General features: G+C 36.4%; 2 protein-coding genes across 12 annotated transcripts in view; one reads left to right on the top strand and one right to left on the bottom strand.

The window, feature by feature from the left end:
• Positions 1-9793, top strand: part of LOC125031065 (C-terminal-binding protein-like) — a 46672-nt gene extending 36879 nt beyond the window's left edge. For 10 of the 11 annotated variants that reach the window (XM_047621531.1, XM_047621532.1, XM_047621529.1 and 7 more), the window contains 7 exons: positions 2566-2733; positions 3152-3215; positions 3340-3464; positions 3822-3911; positions 5584-5725; positions 6681-7121; positions 7275-9793. In XM_047621531.1, the coding sequence (XP_047477487.1) occupies positions 2566-2733; positions 3152-3215; positions 3340-3464; positions 3822-3911; positions 5584-5725; positions 6681-7081 (990 nt within the window). In that variant the 3' untranslated portion in view covers positions 7082-7121; positions 7275-9793. The remainder of the gene's footprint in view (positions 1-2565; positions 2734-3151; positions 3216-3339; positions 3465-3821; positions 3912-5583; positions 5726-6680; positions 7122-7274) is intronic. The other variant, XM_047621534.1, reaches the window with a different exon arrangement.
• Positions 9794-9835: 42 nt separating this feature from the next.
• LOC125031064 (coatomer subunit delta-like) overlaps positions 9836-20000 on the bottom strand; it is a 16781-nt gene continuing 6616 nt past the window's right edge. The window contains exons 2-9 of the mRNA XM_047621522.1: positions 17748-18011; positions 16378-16590; positions 15723-15887; positions 15352-15533; positions 14880-15009; positions 14410-14593; positions 13832-14148; positions 9836-10494 (exon numbers count right to left, since the gene is read on the bottom strand). Of these exons, the coding sequence (XP_047477478.1) occupies positions 10405-10494; positions 13832-14148; positions 14410-14593; positions 14880-15009; positions 15352-15533; positions 15723-15887; positions 16378-16590; positions 17748-18011 (1545 nt within the window). The 3' untranslated portion in view covers positions 9836-10404. The remainder of the gene's footprint in view (positions 10495-13831; positions 14149-14409; positions 14594-14879; positions 15010-15351; positions 15534-15722; positions 15888-16377; positions 16591-17747; positions 18012-20000) is intronic.

The following is a 20000-nucleotide window of genomic DNA, read 5'->3' as shown; positions in this document are numbered from 1 at the left end:
GATTTTTTAAAATTCGCCATCCTCTCTCTCTCTCTCTCTCTCTCTCTCTCTCTCTCTCTCTCTCTCTCTCTCTCTCTCTCTCTCTCTCTCTCTCTCTCTCTCTCTCTCTCTCACTCTCTCTCTCACTCTCTCACTCTCTCACTCTCTCACTCTCTCACTCTCTCACTCTCTCACTCACTCACTCACTCTCTCACTCACTCACTCACTCACTCACTCACTCTCTCACTCACTCACTCACTCACTCACTCACTCACTCACTCACTCACTCACTCACTCACACACTCACAAACTCACTCACTCACTCACTCACTCACTCACTCACACACACTCACACACTCACTCACTCACTCACTCACACACACTCACTCACTCACTCACTCACTCACTCACTCACTCACTCACACACTCACTCACTCACTCACTCACTCACTCACTCACTCACTCACTCACTCACTCACACTCACTCACTCACTCACTCGCTCACTCACTCGCTCACACACTCACTCACTCACTCACTCACTCACTCACTCACACACTCACTCACTCACACACACACACTCACTCACTTTCACACACACTCACACACTCACTCACTTTCACACACACTCACTCACTCACTCATGATTTCATTATCTTAGTCTTGCTCTTCCTCTTGTGTTCTTGTTCTCCTTTTAGTCCCCCCCCCCCCCCATTCCCTGCTGTTTATTTTCAACTATTACCCTTCCCTTTGCATCCTCTTTCTCATATTTACATATATTCCTTCAAACTTTAGTTCTTTTGATTCTTCTTTATTTATTTTATATATATATTTTTTTCTTGTAATTAAATCAGTGATTCTCAGACTTCTTATCAATCATGCAAGGTCATACAATACGTAATTATTTAAAGATTGAGGTAAAAAAATAAATAAATAAATACAGTTGTACCCGTGGAATTATACACAGAGTGGCTATGTATCCCAAGAACATGTCATAACTTTTGAGAAAAGAAACAATTTGGGTAGAGGAGGAAAATCACAAAGTTCTTCCCCAAACTTTTTAAAATGCAGATGCTGGAAAGATCTGGATGGTTGAGATCTGCATTAATGTAAAATAACTTATGATGGAGACAGCCTTTTATTGCTTATTATAGCCTCTCAATTTTCATTGTAAACTTGCCCAACTTGTGTTAAAAGTTTTAATGTCTCAACTTTTGGAAGTTATAAAACTTGTTTCACAGGAAACAAAAAGTTGAAAGTTAGACTCACGGTTAACTTGAAAAATTTCTGGACTTGACGAAAGTTAGCACATTATGGAGCCGTCGATGAGATTATATCTTGGATGTACAAGTAAAGTTGCTTGTATGATATTGTGTAAGCTAGCATTAACCTTTAAAACTGAGTGCATCTTAAGACTTGATGAATGGTTATTTCTGTTTTCGTTATTAAAAAAAAAGACATGTTTAGTTGAGTGCAACGAGGCTTGTCTCCTGTCTCTTACTTATTTCTTTTTATGAACATCTCAAAGAAGTTTGGAAAGCTTTGCCAAAGTTAAAACTTTTGCTTTAGACTTGATAACTCAGTAAGTTGATTGCTGGATTCTTCCAATAGCAGAGTTTTGGGATAGTTAGAATTATTCTCTCATGATTGGTTCCACAGTTAAAGTTTTTTTTTTACCCCCCAACCTGGAGTTCTTTTTAAAGTTTGATGAGGTCTGGACAAAGGAGAAAAGTTTGTGATAGCATTGAGAGAACCCAAGGGTTTGCAATTAGCCCAACTCTTGGCAACTTGCCATCAGTATTGGTATTCAGAACTTTGGGTAGTGTTCATATTAAACTTTTCATGCTCGTCTTTTTTATCTAATTTAGCTCCCATTTCAAGGGGTTGACCAGCTGGGAAGCCAGTCACAGAAGTAGAAGTAGAAATGATTTGAATTGCATTAGGTTGAGGAATTATTGTGTTGGTGTTTTATCCTATACTCCTTTGTTCTTTCTTGTTTTTTTTCTTTGATATGTTCTTGTTGTGAGTGTTATTCAGGATCTGAGAGGGATATATATATATATATATATATATATATATATATATATATATATATATATATATATCACTTAAAAGCAGTGAACCATTTTTCAGATAGACTTGGGTATTAATTGCTTAATAAAAGTATCTTATACTGATTAAACAGAGTTTATTTGTTGAACATATAGTTTAAAAAAAAAGAAAGTTAAATTTGTCTGAACAACAACTCAAAAGATTGATTATTAGGATAAAGAAGAGGTCAGAGTCTGTCCAGGACATGTTTGTCTTTATAGTTATTAGGTTTTGTATTTGACTAATTGTAGTTGGCATATAGACATGGACACAGTTGTAGGACGGCTGGAAATATGTGGTTGATAGTCCAAGTGACATTCAGTTAACAGCAACTTAAGATACTGTCTATTCTGTAGGGGAAGAGGTGTAAATTCTTGCCAGACGTTAATCAAATTAATACAATCTTAGGCACAAGTGTTCTTTGGTTTTTCAAAATCCACCAGATGTCTTGGAAAATACTATGAAGATACTCATTACTCTTTTGCACTTTTTAACAGGCTGCAGGAGAGCTGGGCATCGCAGTGTGCAACGTACCAGGTTACGGAGTAGAGGAGGTTGCCGACACCACCATGTGCCTCATTCTAAACCTATATCGTCGCACATACTGGTTGGCCAACATGGTCCGCGAGGGGAAGAAATTTACGGGTCCCGAGCAGGTGTGGGAGGTGTGATAATAGATTAACCACAGTGTTTATGCGCCATACACAGAAATTCTTCTGCCCTTAGTATTTTCCCATGTATCATTGGAAAATATTGTGTATGTTGAACACTTGTTTATGGCCCATAATCACTGTTCATTCCACAAAAAAAAAAAAAAAAAAAAAAAAAAAAGGTGTTAGGTAATGAGGTAGCTACTTAATTTCTAATTTCTTTAAGGGTGATTTTCAGTTGTAACTTTTTAACAACAGAATTTAGGATAAGTTAGGAAAAGAATTAGACTATAAGAGATAGACACTATTGATCTTGGCCATAATTAAAAAAAGAATACCTAAATCCGTACGGCCAAAATGTAACATTTAAAGGTAACATATTTAATTTGACCATCATAGAGCATAGTATTTCAATTTCTTGTATTTCAACCAGGTTCGAGAGGCAGCCCAAGGATGTGCTCGGATACGTGAAGACACACTGGGAATAGTCGGTCTTGGTAAGTAGGCCTTTACCAGAAGAAATAATATATACCTTTAAGATGTGTACATATATTTGATATTTTTGTGGGTAGATTTTCCTACATTCACCGCCCTCAATAAATGAACTGTTCAACACCACAGGTCGCATTGGGTCTGCTGTGGCGCTAAGAGCAAAAGCTTTTGGTTTCAACGTCACATTTTACGATCCCTACCTCTCAGATGGGATCGAAAAGAGTCTGGGCTTAGCACGAGTATACACACTACAGGTTTGTGTCAGGATTTACATGTTTTCTTGTGACCTTTCACCCTCAGTATGTGAGTAAAGGTTTAGCAAGAATGTTAAATGTTGATGTGTAAAGGATATGTGATATGCTATAAGGGCAATAAAAAAGAATGAAAGCATTAGTGTTAACTAAATCAAGATATAGTAGTTATTGCATTATTTTCATAAGGTTTACAGTCATGGTTCTTTCTTAGTGTTTGTAGTTAGAGCTAAGATTATTATCTATATCATCTCTTTGATAGTCAGACATTCAAGTGATGACTTTTCTAATTTCTCTAGATTTTTCCCACTGCAGTAATGTGTATTTTAGTTTACTTGAAAACTTTATTTTACATTTCAGGATCTGTTGTACCGAAGTGACTGTGTCTCTTTACACTGCTCCCTCAATGAGCATAATAACCACCTCATAAATGACTTCACAATTAAGCAGGTGAGCAAGTGTGTGTTTTCAAAATCCTCATATGCATTTATATTTCCAGATGTATTACAGTTTTCATACAAGATTGTAAGTTTTGTAACAGCCTTTGTATAGCAGGATGTGTTTATGTATACAGGAAAGGGAAATAGTTTGATGGTATAGTGATGACAAAGGCCCAGACAGAGTTGAGTCAGGAAACCCTCTTTTGGAAACCCTGTAGTCATCAGGAAACCAACTAATAGTGAATTGTTTCAAAGTGGATGAGTTTGGGAATATGTTCTAAAGTTTGTTAATCATTCCTGAGAGTTACTGTTCCTGCCTAGAATTAAAATTTCAAATACAGAATGATTGAGGGAGCTTAGCATGAAAGTTTAGTAATCTTTCTTAGGGTTGTACTGTATGCGTTGTATATGTAGGAAGTACTCTTTGTCTAATGGAAAAGCCAGTTTATTATTTTTCGTAAGTTTGTGGAAGTTTGATTAGGTATATGAATCTGCAGACTACTATAATTTAAGGAATCTAGACATTTTGGAGAGGTAAGCAGTCAAATTTGCAAGGAGAACAGCTATGAAAGTCTCCTGTTTGTGTTATTCCATAAAAAGATAATTTATGTAATTTAATTTTCTGATTATGCTCTTTACTGTGTGAAACTGTGATACAGATCAGTATTGTCACCATATCATCATCAAATATAAGCTTATGTTATGAATTTTCTTTCACTATTAAAATTTGACAAGTCATGTAGTAAGTGATACAAGGTATAAAATGATCTCAAGTAATGATTATGAAGATCAAGAGAGATCTGAGGTTTAAGAAAGAAGCCAAAGCTTTGTGTAATACTGAAATATGTAGCAAGAGAGCTTAAGATTTTCTGAGTGTGATATTTTTTTCTGTAACTGGAGAAAGTGATAAAAACATTATTCTTATGTTTGTTATTAGGATGAAAGGAATTATTTTTATTTTTTTATGTATTTTTTTGACAGCGTGATGCTATTACGAGAATAGGAACTGTAGCTTCCTTTAAGTACAGTGAAAGTGTGTATTACGTTGTGTGCAGAACAGTTATTTCTTTTTTTTCCTTTTCTGTTTTCTTTTTTTGTTTAAAGTCATTGTAGTCTTTTCCAATACTCAGGGGGAAATAAAGACAGACTATTGTTTAAGTTTCCTTCAGTCCAATCTTTCTAATATAAAATTGTGACATGCTCATCAGTGGTTAATGGTTTATTTATACGAAGAAATGATTGCATAAACAATCCCTCCATTTTCAGAACATGAAATCAGTCATTATAGGTATTTCTGCATCAAGTTATTGCAGTATGTTTTGAAGAGTTGAGTATTAAATATAGTAGCTAAGCACCAGAATTGCTTTGAAGTGGGCATTATAGTTTCTGTTACTAGTTATGGAAGAATTTCCTAAAGTACAGGAAGGAAGTTTCAAATCATTCCTTCAAATGTTCTGCCTGCTTTCATTACTCTTTTTATTTTTCATTATTATTTTACTATTGTCCCTTTTTATTTCTACCACCATTTCTCTAGTCCCATGAGCATTATCTCCTTCCCTTTCCATATTAATTCACTGTAGATGAACCTTCAAACTGCTGGTGTCATGATAGTCAATTTTCACTGACTTTCATAGTTAATTCATAGTAAATTAATCCCAAGGCTTTCTCTCTTCTACACCCAGATGCGGCCGGGGGCTTTCCTGGTAAACACTGCTCGAGGGGCATTGGTGGATGAGAATGCCCTGGCCGCGGCCCTTAAGGAAGGCAGAATCAGAGCCGCAGCACTTGACGTTCACGAGAATGAGCCATACAACCCATTCCAGGGTATGCTTGCTGTGCCTTTTTGTGTATTTGTTTGTTTGTTTGTTTTTCAGTTGTCTGATACAGATTGGCTACGGGTTGCTAATTAATTATTATTAGTAATAGTCATTATTTATTGTTAGTATTATTATTACTATCATTGTTGTTGTTGTTATTATTATTATTATTATTATTATTATTATTATTATTATTATTATGGAAATAATGAGGATAATGATTTTAATGATGCTGCTGATAATAATAATAATGATAACAATAATAATAATAATAATAATAATAATAATAATAATAATAATAATAGTGATACTAATAGTAATAATAGTAAATGAAAATTATAATAATTGTAAAGGATGATAATAATGACTATAATAATAATGATGATAATGTTAATAATGGCAATGATAATGATACAACTGCCACTTCTACAATTACTACTCTTAAAAATAATCATAATAAATATAATTAATAATAAAATGTCTCTGCACATAATTGGCTCTGCTAGTACTTAACCACAAAGGAGTCCATTAGTGTGTGACCTTACCTGACTTTCCTTGAATTGGTGGGAATATATATATTTTTTTTTTACTAACACTATGAATATCATTAGTGTTATTTTTATTATAGACATTATAATTACTATAATGTTATAGACATTAGTAACAACAATATAAGATGACATAAAATATTTTCAAAAGTCAAGGAAAAGCGTAAACAGGCTCATTGGTGACTTAGTATAAGTGTAGCCATCTATGTGTAAAACAAATAATAAAGTTAACTCAGTGGGCATGGCATGTACATACATGCCATGCCCTTTGGATTTAGAAGTTTATCTACTGGAACTGTAAAGAGGAGTTCATGTCTTCAGTTTTTGATTCACAACCAGTATTACGGAACAATAGATATAATTTTATGGCACTTAATGTATAATCAGAAAAGTCAACTTCTCTTTGTATTGCAGGACACCTCAAAGATGCACCAAACCTGATTTGCACTCCGCATGCAGCATATTACTCTGATGCATCCAGTAACGAGTTGCGAGAGATGGCTGCCAATGAGATTCGCCGTGCAATAATAGGCCGCATCCCGGAAACATTACGGAACTGTGTCAACAAGGAATATTTCGTGAACAACTATAGTGAAGGAGGCGTCAATGGCACCGTCCCATACTATGTCCCGGTTCACTCCACCACGCATGACTCTGTGCCCCCACACTCAAGTGGACCCCCGCCCACAAGCCACGTCGGTGCAGGCATCCCTCCACCCCCACACTTGCCCCCCACTGTACCCGCAAGTGGAAGAACCTCGCCCCAGACTGGACCCCCTGGTCCGCCCGGTCCTCGAGAATCCACCTCACCATAACACAAACTTCCTTCACCAATTCAACTATCAACCCTCCGCTGTAAGTGTGATTGGCAATTTTCCTTTTTATGTATTCATTGGACTTGTGAAATTTGAAAACTGTCTATCAAATGATTATATTGTGAAGTCACAATTTAGTATAAATGTCATTAAAACACCCCCTTCTTTCTTTCTTTTTTTTAATATCCTTCAGGTGACCACAAGTCAAGAGTCATTCCACCATGAAAGCTGAGTCGAAGTAATTACAGGTGGCTGCTACTAAACACTGGGTTATTACTCAGAAATCGTGCAAAGTCTATGTACAAATTTGCCTATTGTTCCTTGATGTTAGAAGGACCAAGTCCCCCTCACCTCAAAAAAGTGCAATGGACGCTGGGGAAGAGGTGAAAGTGAGAGGGTGCGAAGCATTGTGTGTATGTGTGATCTAAAGTGAAGATGCTTGTGGAGGTTATTGCCTGAATTACGGCACTGCATTTTTGGTTATTGTATTTTTATGTTAACTATTTTTTACTCTTTGCAGTTAGTGTAAGGAGGGGCTGTATTACATTACTACAGGCCATCCCTAGGTAAAAGAAAGGCAGATATTGTAACTCAGGTTCTTATCCTCTGTCATGTATGCAAAAAAGTATTCAGTCCTAAGATGGAGAGATCCTAGGTCATAGAATTTCCTTTTGGGAACATTTTTAACATTCTGTGACCCTACTTACCAAAAAAAAAAAAAGAAGAAAAAAAAAAAAAAAACTAAAATTTGAGATATCAGGTAGGAAGTACACTCAAACTTGCAGTATTATATTACTTACATTATTTTCAAAGACAGAAAAATTTAAATTTTGATTATTTTTTTATTTTCTTTTGTCTCTTTACAGAGGTCATATTTTATACCTGTAGGGTTTCCTCCTCACACAAAACAGGTTTTCCTTGCATGATAAGTCAGACTTGTCAAACTATGTAAATCAAATTGTTTACAGCTGTAACTCTTTAGTCTTGTATATTTTTTTTCTTCTTACTTTAGAAAGTAAAGGGTAAGTTTAAATGCAAATGTAAATTTCTTTTGAAGTGTGGTTATGGTTTCCCTACTAAGAGATTTTGATTGTCTGTTTAAATGCTTAATAGGCCGAAACTTATTCAAATTGTGCTGCTTTATTACTCAATAATTCCAGGAGCACATACATTCATACACCAATATTAGGAAACTCAAAGCTCATTTGAAGAGCTAGTCCAAACAACACATCTCCAATGCCTATTCCAAAAGTAGAGAAAAAAATTCATTCATTTGTTTCAGCTTGGCAAGTCATCCATCTTGTTTACTGTTGTGAAATATGAAAAAAAAAAAGTAGTCTTGCTATGTAAGACAATAGTGTTCACCAAGAACTGAATGGCTTGGGATTCTCAAAGTGAAAATAGATGTGAAGCAGTATTGCACCAGTGGTAAGGGAGGAATAAGCTAATTTGGTATCATTGTGCATTATGAGAAACTTAGCATCCAATGTCATTGTTTGTGTTACAGCTGTTGCAACTATCAAAAAAGTAAATAAATAAAAGGAGAGAGAAAATTCTTTTTGCCATCTACAGACGGAGGTCTCACATTTTGAACCATAGTTTTGAGTAACAGACATCCTCAAATTTAACAATCTGGCATTAGTCTGCGGGAAAGCCTTATAATCAAATACAAGACTTTGTACATAGTTACTGTAAAATATTCATAAGTGAAGATAAAATCCACAGGTAACACGGGGATGTATCCATCTTCATCAAATACTCAAATACCTGTTTTCAATAGTTAACCAGAATACCAGAACCAAGTGCAGTAAAACGAGTGCTTCAGATGTGACTGCTTGAGAGTTGCACATTTTTAGGAATTCTTAGTGCCACTCCAAGGCAGTGTTGTTTGACTCTGGTACAAGGGAGACCAGTTTATATCATGAGGAAGAAAGAAACAAAGAAACAAACTAAAAAAGGATGATTGTTATGATTCATAGAAGTCATGTTCCTAAATAAACTGCACTTAATTATTGTGCAGTTGTAAAGTTTTTTGTAAAACCCGTAGCCAAGTGCATCGTAGTTATCAATAAAAGACACAATGGTTGTCGTCTTCTTAATTAAAATCCTGTTTGTATGAATTCATACAAGTACAGCACAATGTTTTGATCTCTTACATTTTTTTCTTTTTTTTTCTTAATTTATTCATTTCTTTAGTGACAGGTAATTCTTGTACCAGAGGTATAGAAAATGCAAACATGGTGTTTATTATAGTTCTTTCAGTACTGGAAATAAACCATTAACTATCAGCAACTCTGCAAAAGTCAGGTGTCCCCCAATGTTAAAAATGCAACAAGATTCTAACCAGCTAAAAGCATGTTTCACAGGCCAAATTTTAGGAGCAATGCTGATAGGACTTACATGACTGACCTAAATGAAAATAAAATATGCTTTTCATCGGTGTCCTTGTAATAGCAAGTGAAAAAGCAGGACTTTGAAGTAAAAATAAAAATTTAAAAAAAAAGCAGAAAATTAATCTGACATTTAAAAGGGGATCCATTATTATGTTTCTTAATCTCTCTGAAATTCCTGCTCTTTTGCTGATTTCTTACATGCCATCTGCGGCTTACTGCAACTCAGCTGTTCTGAAACAAATTTTCTAGTTAAGATGTAGGAAGGAAGTTGAAGATATGATCTTCCACCTTATTTGAGAATAAATTTTTTGAAATAAAACTTTCTTTTTATTACATTTGAGGTGAATGAAACCATACAATCTAAACTTGTCCTCTCTTTAATGCAGAATATAGATTGGAAACAATAAATTTGCTGTTCCTTCTACATGGGGAAAAACAGCAATCTTTTCTAAACTAAAATAATTAACAATTTGGACACTGGCTGCTTGTAAATATATATACAAAATAAGAAAAAGTTATCTGACTGGAAGATGCCATAAAACAACCCTGTAATATGCCATCTTCAGTCCTATTTATGTTAACATAAAGAGGTGGATTTATCTCCAGGATTAACATGTGAACATTGACAGTACTTATACATGATGTAACTAACTCACACTCCAGTCAAATAATAACCTGCTCAGCTTCACTGGAACCTGTTCAACAGGAATAATTCATACAATCCATAAAATAAAGGTGAATCATTAAAATTATACTTTTACCAAATGTAAATGCAACACTTGCAGAAATGTTCTGAACCTCAACACAACTACTTAAAAAGAAGGAAAAAAATATATATGATAATCCTTTTAGCAGCTTAACATGACAGAAGATTTACTTAATGTCTGGATCCTACTAATTATTGTGCACCATAGGAAATAACAAACACATTTAGTCAATCTCATAGATGTTGGTTTTCATGAGCGTCTCCATGGAATGTACCACTGGTGCTCCATCTGAAGTGCTGACAACTCCCAAAACCTGAAAAAGATCAAACAATGATTACTACATAGGGTGGGTGGGTATGCTGAATCTTTAGGAAGGGAAGAAGTGGACAAGGTGAAGGGGTAAAGGAAGGATATAAAAAGGAGGTTCAAGGTGAAAGAGCTAATGAAGAGAAGAGGGAGAAAACAGTTGTACTTGGATATATATTGCATATATTTTTGAAAATATTACTTGAGGATTATCATAATAGTGCTACAATTTCTTGAAAACACCAAGTTTAATGTCCGACTTTAAAGAGAATTTCACAATCAGTACTTTATTTTTTTTTAACCCTTGGATCTAGGTGTTGTAACCATCACATATGAAAAAGTTTATCTTGAGGTCCGGGTGACGTGAACATGTCATGAGAATTGTGTTTGAAAGCGGTGATCAGACTTGGTGGGTATTTAGTAAGGGGTTCTTGCATTAAACGTGTAGAATGTACACCTGTGAGCCATGACTGGAAGAGTGCTGGCTCCAGGACATTATTTCCATGCCCAGAATCCTATTTCTGCCGTTACTGGCAGCTCAGGGTGTACTACAGAAAACTGAATATCATGAAAATATAAACTGAGGGTGTACTACAGAAAACTGAATATCACAAAAATATAAAATTAAGATTCAAATAACACAGTGTTACTTATTATTGCACACACTTATGGGCAACCTAGAGAGATGAGATGGAGTGTGCAAAGAAAAGTATACTACCATCTTGATACAGCATATCAAATGACAAATATAGACTGAAAAATGACAAAAAAAAAACACTTCAGCAGAAAAAGAGATAACATTACAAAAGGGAGGCACTAACACTACTCATGGGCTGGGCCTGTATTTAGGGCCATAAGTGGGCAGCAAGGCACCTGGATCCCATGGGTTAGACATAGGCAAGGGAGAGGTATTTTAATTATTACTTAAACAAGAGACAAAAACAAAGTGAGCCAATGGTAAACAATCTGCTGAAAATAAACATACAATACTCCTATTGTAGGCTTTCCAGTAGTACTTGTCACTTTCCACTTTCCCTGCCACTTTCTACTTCACCAGATCTTATTCCTACTATAACGCAGTTCAGTCTTTAATCCAACATTGGTGGTCGACTTATTCTACTTTTGTGGACTACAATGCATTATGTTCAAGACCCTAAAACTTGTGAATTACTTTTAGTATCTACAATAACTTAAAGTATTCATTCTATAAAGAAAATATTTATAATCAATAACAATACTGACTTTGAATGGTAATGTTACAGATTCATATTATTTTTAGTTGCCATGTACTTAGATCCTGAAAACCCATTAACTCCCTGGATTTGGGTGATGTGACCATGAAAAGATCTGGCTTGAGGGGCGGGTGACATGAACATGCCATCATGGGGAAAATCTGGCTGTAGGCTGGTTAACGCAAACCTGTCATTGCTAGTGTTTCAGCTGAAGGCTGATGTATGAGTGTAAAATGTAATGTCCATGAGCAATGACTGGAAGAGCGCTGGCTCTATGGAGGATGACATTTCCATATTCCTGGCACCATGACCAACAATGCAGGTTGTATTACAGAAAGTTGAATATTAGAAGAACAAGAACAAATACCAGTGTTACATAATTTTTATTTTTCCTGTACTCGGTTTATAAACTACCTAGAGAGATGATGTGGAGTCTATGCAAGGAAAACTGGAAAATGGCAAAAAGCTAAAAACTTATGCATAAAAAGAGAAAATAATATTGCAAAGGGGAAGCATAATCTTGTCAACACACAGGAGTGTTCATGTGTGTCTGGCCTACAAACTGCACAACTGTAAAACGGCCACTCATGTAAACCTAATGCCCATATTTTAGTCCATGTGAGTCTTGACACCATGTGAAGCAACCAACTCAAGGGGTTAACCCGTATCTGCCTGGCCACACCTATAGCCATCATAACAAGCCGACTCCTCACACCGGGTGCGATGAAAAATATACCACAAAGCTAGTATGAAATTAAACTTCAATAAGTAAACAACTAAAGCCATTGTGTGCTTGGTACATACTATGGATTGTATTTAAAACAAACAGTATTTCCAGTATTTTAAAGATTTTGATGGTATACATTAATCCATGACTAGTAATGACTGTCACTTTTCCATAACAAAGTTTTGAAACAGGAAAACTTTTTTCTTGCTGTCTACAATTTTGGTTGACATGTGAAATCTTTCTATAACAAGTTAGACTTTGAGTGCGGGAGTTTGGTACATCAAGCCGAACCACTGGCTCGTAGCGCTTTAGCCGCACTCCACAGATCGAGTGGTTTGTTATGATGCCTGAGGGCGTGACCTGCTGGGAAGGGGTTAAAGCCTTCATTGGAGAGCAGTACCTTCTAAGATACCACAGTGAAGGCCAAATAAGTGGACTATTTAGCATGCATATCATACATGCTTGGCATAGATAATAGTCATCCAGAATATGTACTTGCCACATCATGACAAGAATAGCACCAACCAATGTGAACAGGTTAAACCAGTGGTGCTGGGAAAAAACTGCATATTTCAGATTTTTTTGTGAAATGTCTCTGCATGGGCTTAGCCACAAAAGAATCAGTTAGAAGACCTTGTGATAGTACCTAATTTCACCTTTCCTTGAATTCACAAGAAAAAAAATAAAAACAATTTTTGCTAATGCTCTCAATACTGGTGTTATTTTTATTACAGACATTATAATTATAAGATACCATGAAATATTTTTTAAATAATCAAGGAAATGGGTAAACCTAAACCAGTGAGACAGGTAGTGCTTGTAACTGGCTCACTGTTGACTTAGTACAAGTGGAGCCATCTTTGTAGCAAAAACATTAAATAAAGTAAATTCACAGTGGACAAGGCACATCGTACATGCCATGCCCATCGGCTTTGGGTTAAGAAAAATTTAAGAATTACTGCATAAATGCAAGGGAAGTGTGATAAACAATTGCTTACTCAATCATCACCCTACTGAAATAGTCCAGATTATATTATCTTACTCATCACAAAACAGTACAGCATTGCATATTACTTTACACATAATGAAATACATCATTGTCAGGATGTAGGAGGAGTAATTAGAACTGATAACTGAATCAGGGAAAGGGTTGAAGGTTGATTAAAGTATGTAAATATGGTAACAGCCAAAGTAAAGAAAGGTTAATAAGGTTATCTCTTACTTCACAAACAGTAAAAATAAACAGAGACTGAACCAAAAATTAATGATTATGATATAAAAAAGAAAATTACAAGTATGTAAAATTAAAAAGTACATATTCTGATGATCTATTTGCAAATGTGTCAATTACATCTCCTATTCAAATACCACAAAGTTCCACCCACCTTGAGGTTGCAGTAAATCCGTGAGGAGTGGAAGGAGACGCGTACTGGGAAGAAGTTATCAGGAACACCTCTGGCTGTGAAGTCCATGGCAGCAGTTGGGGAAGTCTTATCAATAACAGGAATACGCCATACAAGTGAGCAGTGAGCGCGGTCATATTCATGCTCTCCTTCACAGTCATTGATGACTGGTGGGGGGGCACCAGAGGCAAGCGGAATGGTTATAGTAACCTCATTGAGTTCCATTTCAGTGTTCTCTAAGGTGTACTCAATGTTGACATCACATCCTCCTGCGCCGTTCTCCTGGGGCCAGCAGTTAACTGGGGGAATAGCGGAATTTTAGATAATCTAAAGCAATGGCAAAAACCGAGTAGAGCAACTAATGACTGGCCATTACCTGAAATACCTGCCTGAATATGGATAAAGCTTCCAATAAAACTAAAGCATACAATTTTTTTTTTTTTTTAATAAATATCATTATCTTCAAAGTTATTTATGATGATGAGTAACTGGAAAAAAGTGGGATGGACAAAGAAATTAGGAAGGAGAGAAAGAAAGAAAGAAAGAAAAAAAGAACTTACTAGATAATGGCACTTGACTTTCATCTGTTGTCTGGAACCTCCACTTCAACACCCCCACATCTGTGTTTGCAGGGAAAGGCTTGTTCGACATCTTCATGCCTATTTGTCCGCAAGAGCGCCAGAGATCACGATCTACATTGGGATGAGTCTGCAACTGAATGGGTCTGGTATCTGTATTGTCCACCTGTAAAGAACCAAAATTTAAATTATTAAAATATATATATAAATATACATAATCAAATACATCTACTCACATAAGACAACTTATGAAATTCTTCTAGTGATGAAGAAATGAAATGATGCCACTCTCCTTTCCTGCAAATTGACTTTTAAAATTACTGTACAGTCTTTTTACACTGATTTTGGCAACAATTAGCACAAATATGCTTCACAATATTTTCTGGGGGTAGAGGGGAGATAGATAGATAGATAGATAAATAAATAAAATAAAAAAGATTAATATTCCTTACCTGTACTTTAATAAAGCCATGTTCGCTGTCTGTGATTCGGAGTTTGAGGATACCTTGGACTTCCATTGTCTGTAAGCCTCCGTCCCTTCCAGCTCGCACCACCAGGTCCTCTGCCATGACAATGTGAATTCTGTGGGTTGAAAATATGTCTTAGTATAATGGTTTGAGTAAAGGATGCATATTTGTACCACACTCACACACTCAACACTCACACACTCACACACTCTCACACTCTCACACTTTCACAGTTTCACAGTTTCACAGTTTCACAGTTTCACACTCTCACTCACCCCCCCCCCCAAAAAAAAAAAAAAAAAAAAATCTGGCTAAAGCAAAATCTTATCATCATGACTCTCTAACTGCAGTTTTCAGGAAAATGGAAACAAGAGATAAATAGCAAAATAAGACACAGATAGATGAAAGGAGAATATATATAATTATAATAAACAAAGAAAGAAAAACAAAAACTAACGGCTCGACATCCACTTGAGGTGTAGACACCGGCTGCATCTTGGACGAGGGCTCTGTTGCGGAAACGACTCGCTCTCCCTCAGACTTCAGCTGGTCCACGAAGGAATCCACATCCTTGGCCTTGCTTCCGAGCTTCATGGCGCGGTTTGGACCTGAAGCCTTCATGGGAGCAGGCCTGCTCTCCTGGAATATGAAGGAATTGGTTGAATTTCCCCTTACTCATTGTCGACCATTCGCATCGTCACTTTCCTTTAGATATTTACTCTCAAACGTCTCTTTCTTAGTAAATCTGTTTCTGAGTTTTGTATACTTGTCTAAATGAAAGAGTTCCTCAAGAATAATCCCATCCTCACTGCCTCTCCAAATCCATACCTGTGTGGTGGCTGTTATTGGCTCCGATGGGGTGAAACCTCCAGATCCCCCTCCAAAACCTCCGGACATACCAAATCCTCCACTGTTTCCCCCAGAGAAGCCTGGGGACTTGATGCCTCTCTTGTTCTCCTCATACCGTTTGCGCTGCAGCTCCTTAGCCTTCTCCTGCAAGTTTTAAGGAATATTTAAAAATCTTTCTCTGCTTCATCAAATAGGTAATATAATGTTTTAATCTCCATAAAAAAGAAAGAAGGAAAAAAAAAAAAAAATCACACATATATATGTCCAGTCCATCAGAAACTGCTACACCCACCATCCCATCTCCTAACCCCACTTCTAGGACCTAATCTTTCTTAATACAATCATCTTAACACCTCTTGTTTTTCTTACTGTCTTCATGTTTAAGTTCAAATACATGTTTTGCTGTTTCATGCTTTATAAATGATACATATATGCTTTATTTATTGTGCATTTTGTAAGTTTTTTTTTTTTTTTTTTTCTTCTTCTTTTATAAATCTCTCTATAGTCTGACTTCATTCAAGTTCTGACAAACATTCTTGAATGTAATAATAAAAAAAAAAAAAGTTTATTTAGAACTGGATGGAACAGAGGCTGAACAACCAATCAATAAATTTAATAAATTATATGTGCCTACCTTCATCTTGGTTCGAGCCTCCCTTTCTTGGGTCTCCCTGACAGCTCTATAGACTTTCTCTTCATGCGAGTCCATTTCGACAAAAGTACGGATCTGGGCCAGGTTCACAGACTCCCTGTACCCAAGGGCCACAATCTCATCGAAGGCAAAAATGAGATGGAACGCATTCTCCAAGATCTCGCTTTCTTCCATATTACGGCAGTACTCTGGGATCTGTTGGGATGGAAAAGAAGATAATCTGTGACTAGATGAATTCTTGGTGCAAAGTACACATTTACAATGATGAGGATTATATATCTTTACAATTAGGCAACACCTACTCTACAAACAAACAAAAACAAAAAGACACTTTGATCTGGGTGATGTGATGTGACCAACCATAAACGTTATGAAAAAATCTGGCTTAAAGGGCAGGGGAGGCGAACCTGTCGTTGTGAGCCTTTCTGCCGGGGTGATGGGAAAGCCTCACCACCAGTCCAATCAACCTCCCAAGAGGTCGATTAGACTCATTTAACGATTTTTCATTATTCCCATTGATGTACGAGTGAGGAATGTAATGTCAGTGAGCCATGACTAGAAGTGCCTGCTCCATGGAGGAGGTATAATGTCTTTGTGTTCGTGTTTGCCCTGCTTACAAGCTGCCACCTGGCAGAGCAGCCGCTCGCTTAAGTCCAATGCCCAGATTTATGGTCACGTGGCTGCAGTGACACAACCAGATCTAAGGGGTTAACTACTAAGGCCTAAAGATACTGACTCCACAATTATCAATATCTGTTTTCTAACAGAATATAAGAAGGGAAAAGGGATGAGGATGAAGAAGGATGGGGAGAAGAGAAAAAGTAGGGGAAAGGGGAAGGGGGAAAAAACAATGTAGTAGAAGCTGACAAGGAAAGATGCAGCAACATTAAGTAATACAAAAATGGAGTTAAAAAAAGAAAGAGATGGAAAGGAAAAAGAATGGAAATAAGGGAAGAGCATTATCATTATAAACATTCATCTTTCTAATATTGATTTTCAGGTAACATGATTCCATCAATCAAAGGGTGAAGTCTTCTGCATGATTTAAGAGAAAAAGAGAAGTTGATCTCAATGTATTTAAAATGGTCATTAACCCAATGGCGCCGGGTATAGCAAATTAAAAAAAACTCTACGCTCTGGCGAACGGCGGCAGCGCGCCGACTCTGAGCGCGTGATGTCGGTCCCTCAAGCCGAATCATTGCCTCGGGGCGTTTTGGCGCGGCGCCGCTGCGGATAGCCTCACGCCGCACATCGTGCGTATTGTTATGACGGCGATAGCCGTGACCCGTCGCCATTGGGTTAAATACAACTATTATCTGCAGAAGGGATAAAAAAAAAAAAAAGGTACTCACCACCCGAGAGAACAGCCTGAGTGTTTCTAGATCTTCCAAGATGTTTGATGCCCTTGTGGTGATGAGCAGCATGTACAGGCGGTCCAGGGGCTGATACACATAACGCACTGACTCTGTCTCAACAAAGGTGTGCTGCCGGCCTCCCGTCATCAACTTTGGGAAGGCAGCCAGAAGCCCCTCAATGCGTGACTTTGTCATCTCGACAAACTGCCGAGACACCAAAGCCTTCCCGCTCTTGGTGCAAACTGCTGCGGCCAGCAACACCTGCAAGTGCATTTAAAAATTAGAAACTCCCTGAATGCAGTGATACATAAAGTATTTTCATTGGAGGGAAAAATAATAGAGGTAAAATAATCAATAAATCTCATTAAAAGAAAAAGAAAGAAAGAAAAAGAAAAAAAATATAAAAAACCATGATGAAATTCACTTTTTTGCCCTTGATTTAAAGAGATACAAAAACTAAAATATAGCTGTTATTCGATTTATCAATAGTAAATCTACAGTAAATCTAGGGTCTTAGAAACATAAGGGGAAAAGAAGAGAAAGAAAGAAAGAAAAAAGAAAAATCAATACATTTGGAGCATTTTCATATATTTAAAATCTTTCAAGAGCTTTTCATTTCTAGATATGCTAGATATGGTAAATAAATTATGAACCTGAGGCAGATTTATCGCAGAATGAATATAGCTATAAAGAAAAGCACTTGCTGCCACTCTATGTTACAAAAAGTGACTGGCATGTCATCACTCACTTTGTCTACACAGTGGCCATTTGTAGAATTTGGAAAACTTTAGTCTAAGAAATATTTGGTTGGAAACTATGGAAAACTGCCTTTACTACACTCATACAGAATGTCCAAAACTGCCACGCCTCCCCTTCTGGTCTTTGAATCCTTCTTCCCTTTAAATGTCATACTACCATGTTGCAAAAGCTAAAAGACAATATGTAGATTGGGAATTTCCAGATGGTTTGGAAAGACATTGAGCACACATTTGAAATGTGCGATCTTTCAAAGTGTCGCATCTCTCCTTAAATCATATAAATACCACTATAAATCATATAAATACCACTCAATAATATAATTTGAAAATATGTACATGCAAGCTAGTGTCTGCAAGAAATTGACAACTTTCAAGTTTTCTTTCCATAAATCTGAGGCTACATTTTGTCCAAAGTTTTAAATATACTAAAATGATAACACGTGACATATACTCAACCTTCTTTGTTTTAATATTAATAATGATTCTTTATGTTATTTCAGATACCACAATGCTGGCACTGTATACATTTCACTACCAGCAAGGTCATTCACTGAGGAAGACTTGTAAATAAAACCCATACAATTAGTATAAAATCCTGAACAATTAGAATTGATTTTCTCTCTACCCATAATTACTTTTTTATAATGTGTTTATCAACCAACCTGTAAATACTACAAAAATTAAATGAGGAGGAGGAAGTGATGATGAATCATTAGAAGAGGAAAACCTATCTGTTCATTAACCCCTTCCCAACAGGGTCACGCGCTGTAGCGTCATAACAAACCGTTCGATCTGTTGAATGCAGATGTACCCCCATGGCGACACGCCAAAGCTTGATGTACTGAACCCCTGCGCTCAAAGAGCATAGTTTTTTTTTTTTTTTTTTTTTTTTCACCCATCAGTAAGGGGTTAAGTATAGCAGAGTAAAGAACATTCTACATTTATTCAAATAGGTGTAAAGACCAGTACACTATGGAGAAAGAATGATTTGTCTGTAGGTGTTTTTTAGGCTTAACAATAAGAATTATATATAAAAATAGTCTCTGCATCTACTATGAAATAAAAATTGAAAGAGTAACTAGTGTGTACAATAACAGAACAAGCATAGTGAATACATTATCTCTTAACCAAATCAGCACAGATGGAAAGAATACATGCCATGCCCACTGTAATACAAGTTTATTTATTGTATTTACACACAGATGGCTCTACAAGTGCTTAATCAACAAGGAGTCAGTTATTAGTCCTACCTATCTCACCTGTTTACTCTTTCCCTTGACTTTTGGAAAGGGTCTCTTGTATTATATCATTGTCTTGAATAACAATTTGATAATCATAGCATCAATAACAATAATAACAGTATTGACATTTATTGTATTAAAAAGAAACACATTTTCCAGCCAATTCAAAGAATGGGGAAATTGGGATCGGTCACTAGGGCCCACTTATAGACTCCTTGCCGGCTGAGCATAAAAATCTACAAGGGCAGACC

Source organism: Penaeus chinensis, chromosome 12 (genome assembly GCF_019202785.1).
Source record: "Penaeus chinensis breed Huanghai No. 1 chromosome 12, ASM1920278v2, whole genome shotgun sequence".
Classification (NCBI taxonomy): domain Eukaryota; kingdom Metazoa; phylum Arthropoda; class Malacostraca; order Decapoda; family Penaeidae; genus Penaeus; species Penaeus chinensis.
Note: the sequence above shows the minus strand (reverse complement) of the source record. Positions and strands in the feature narration are given on the sequence as shown.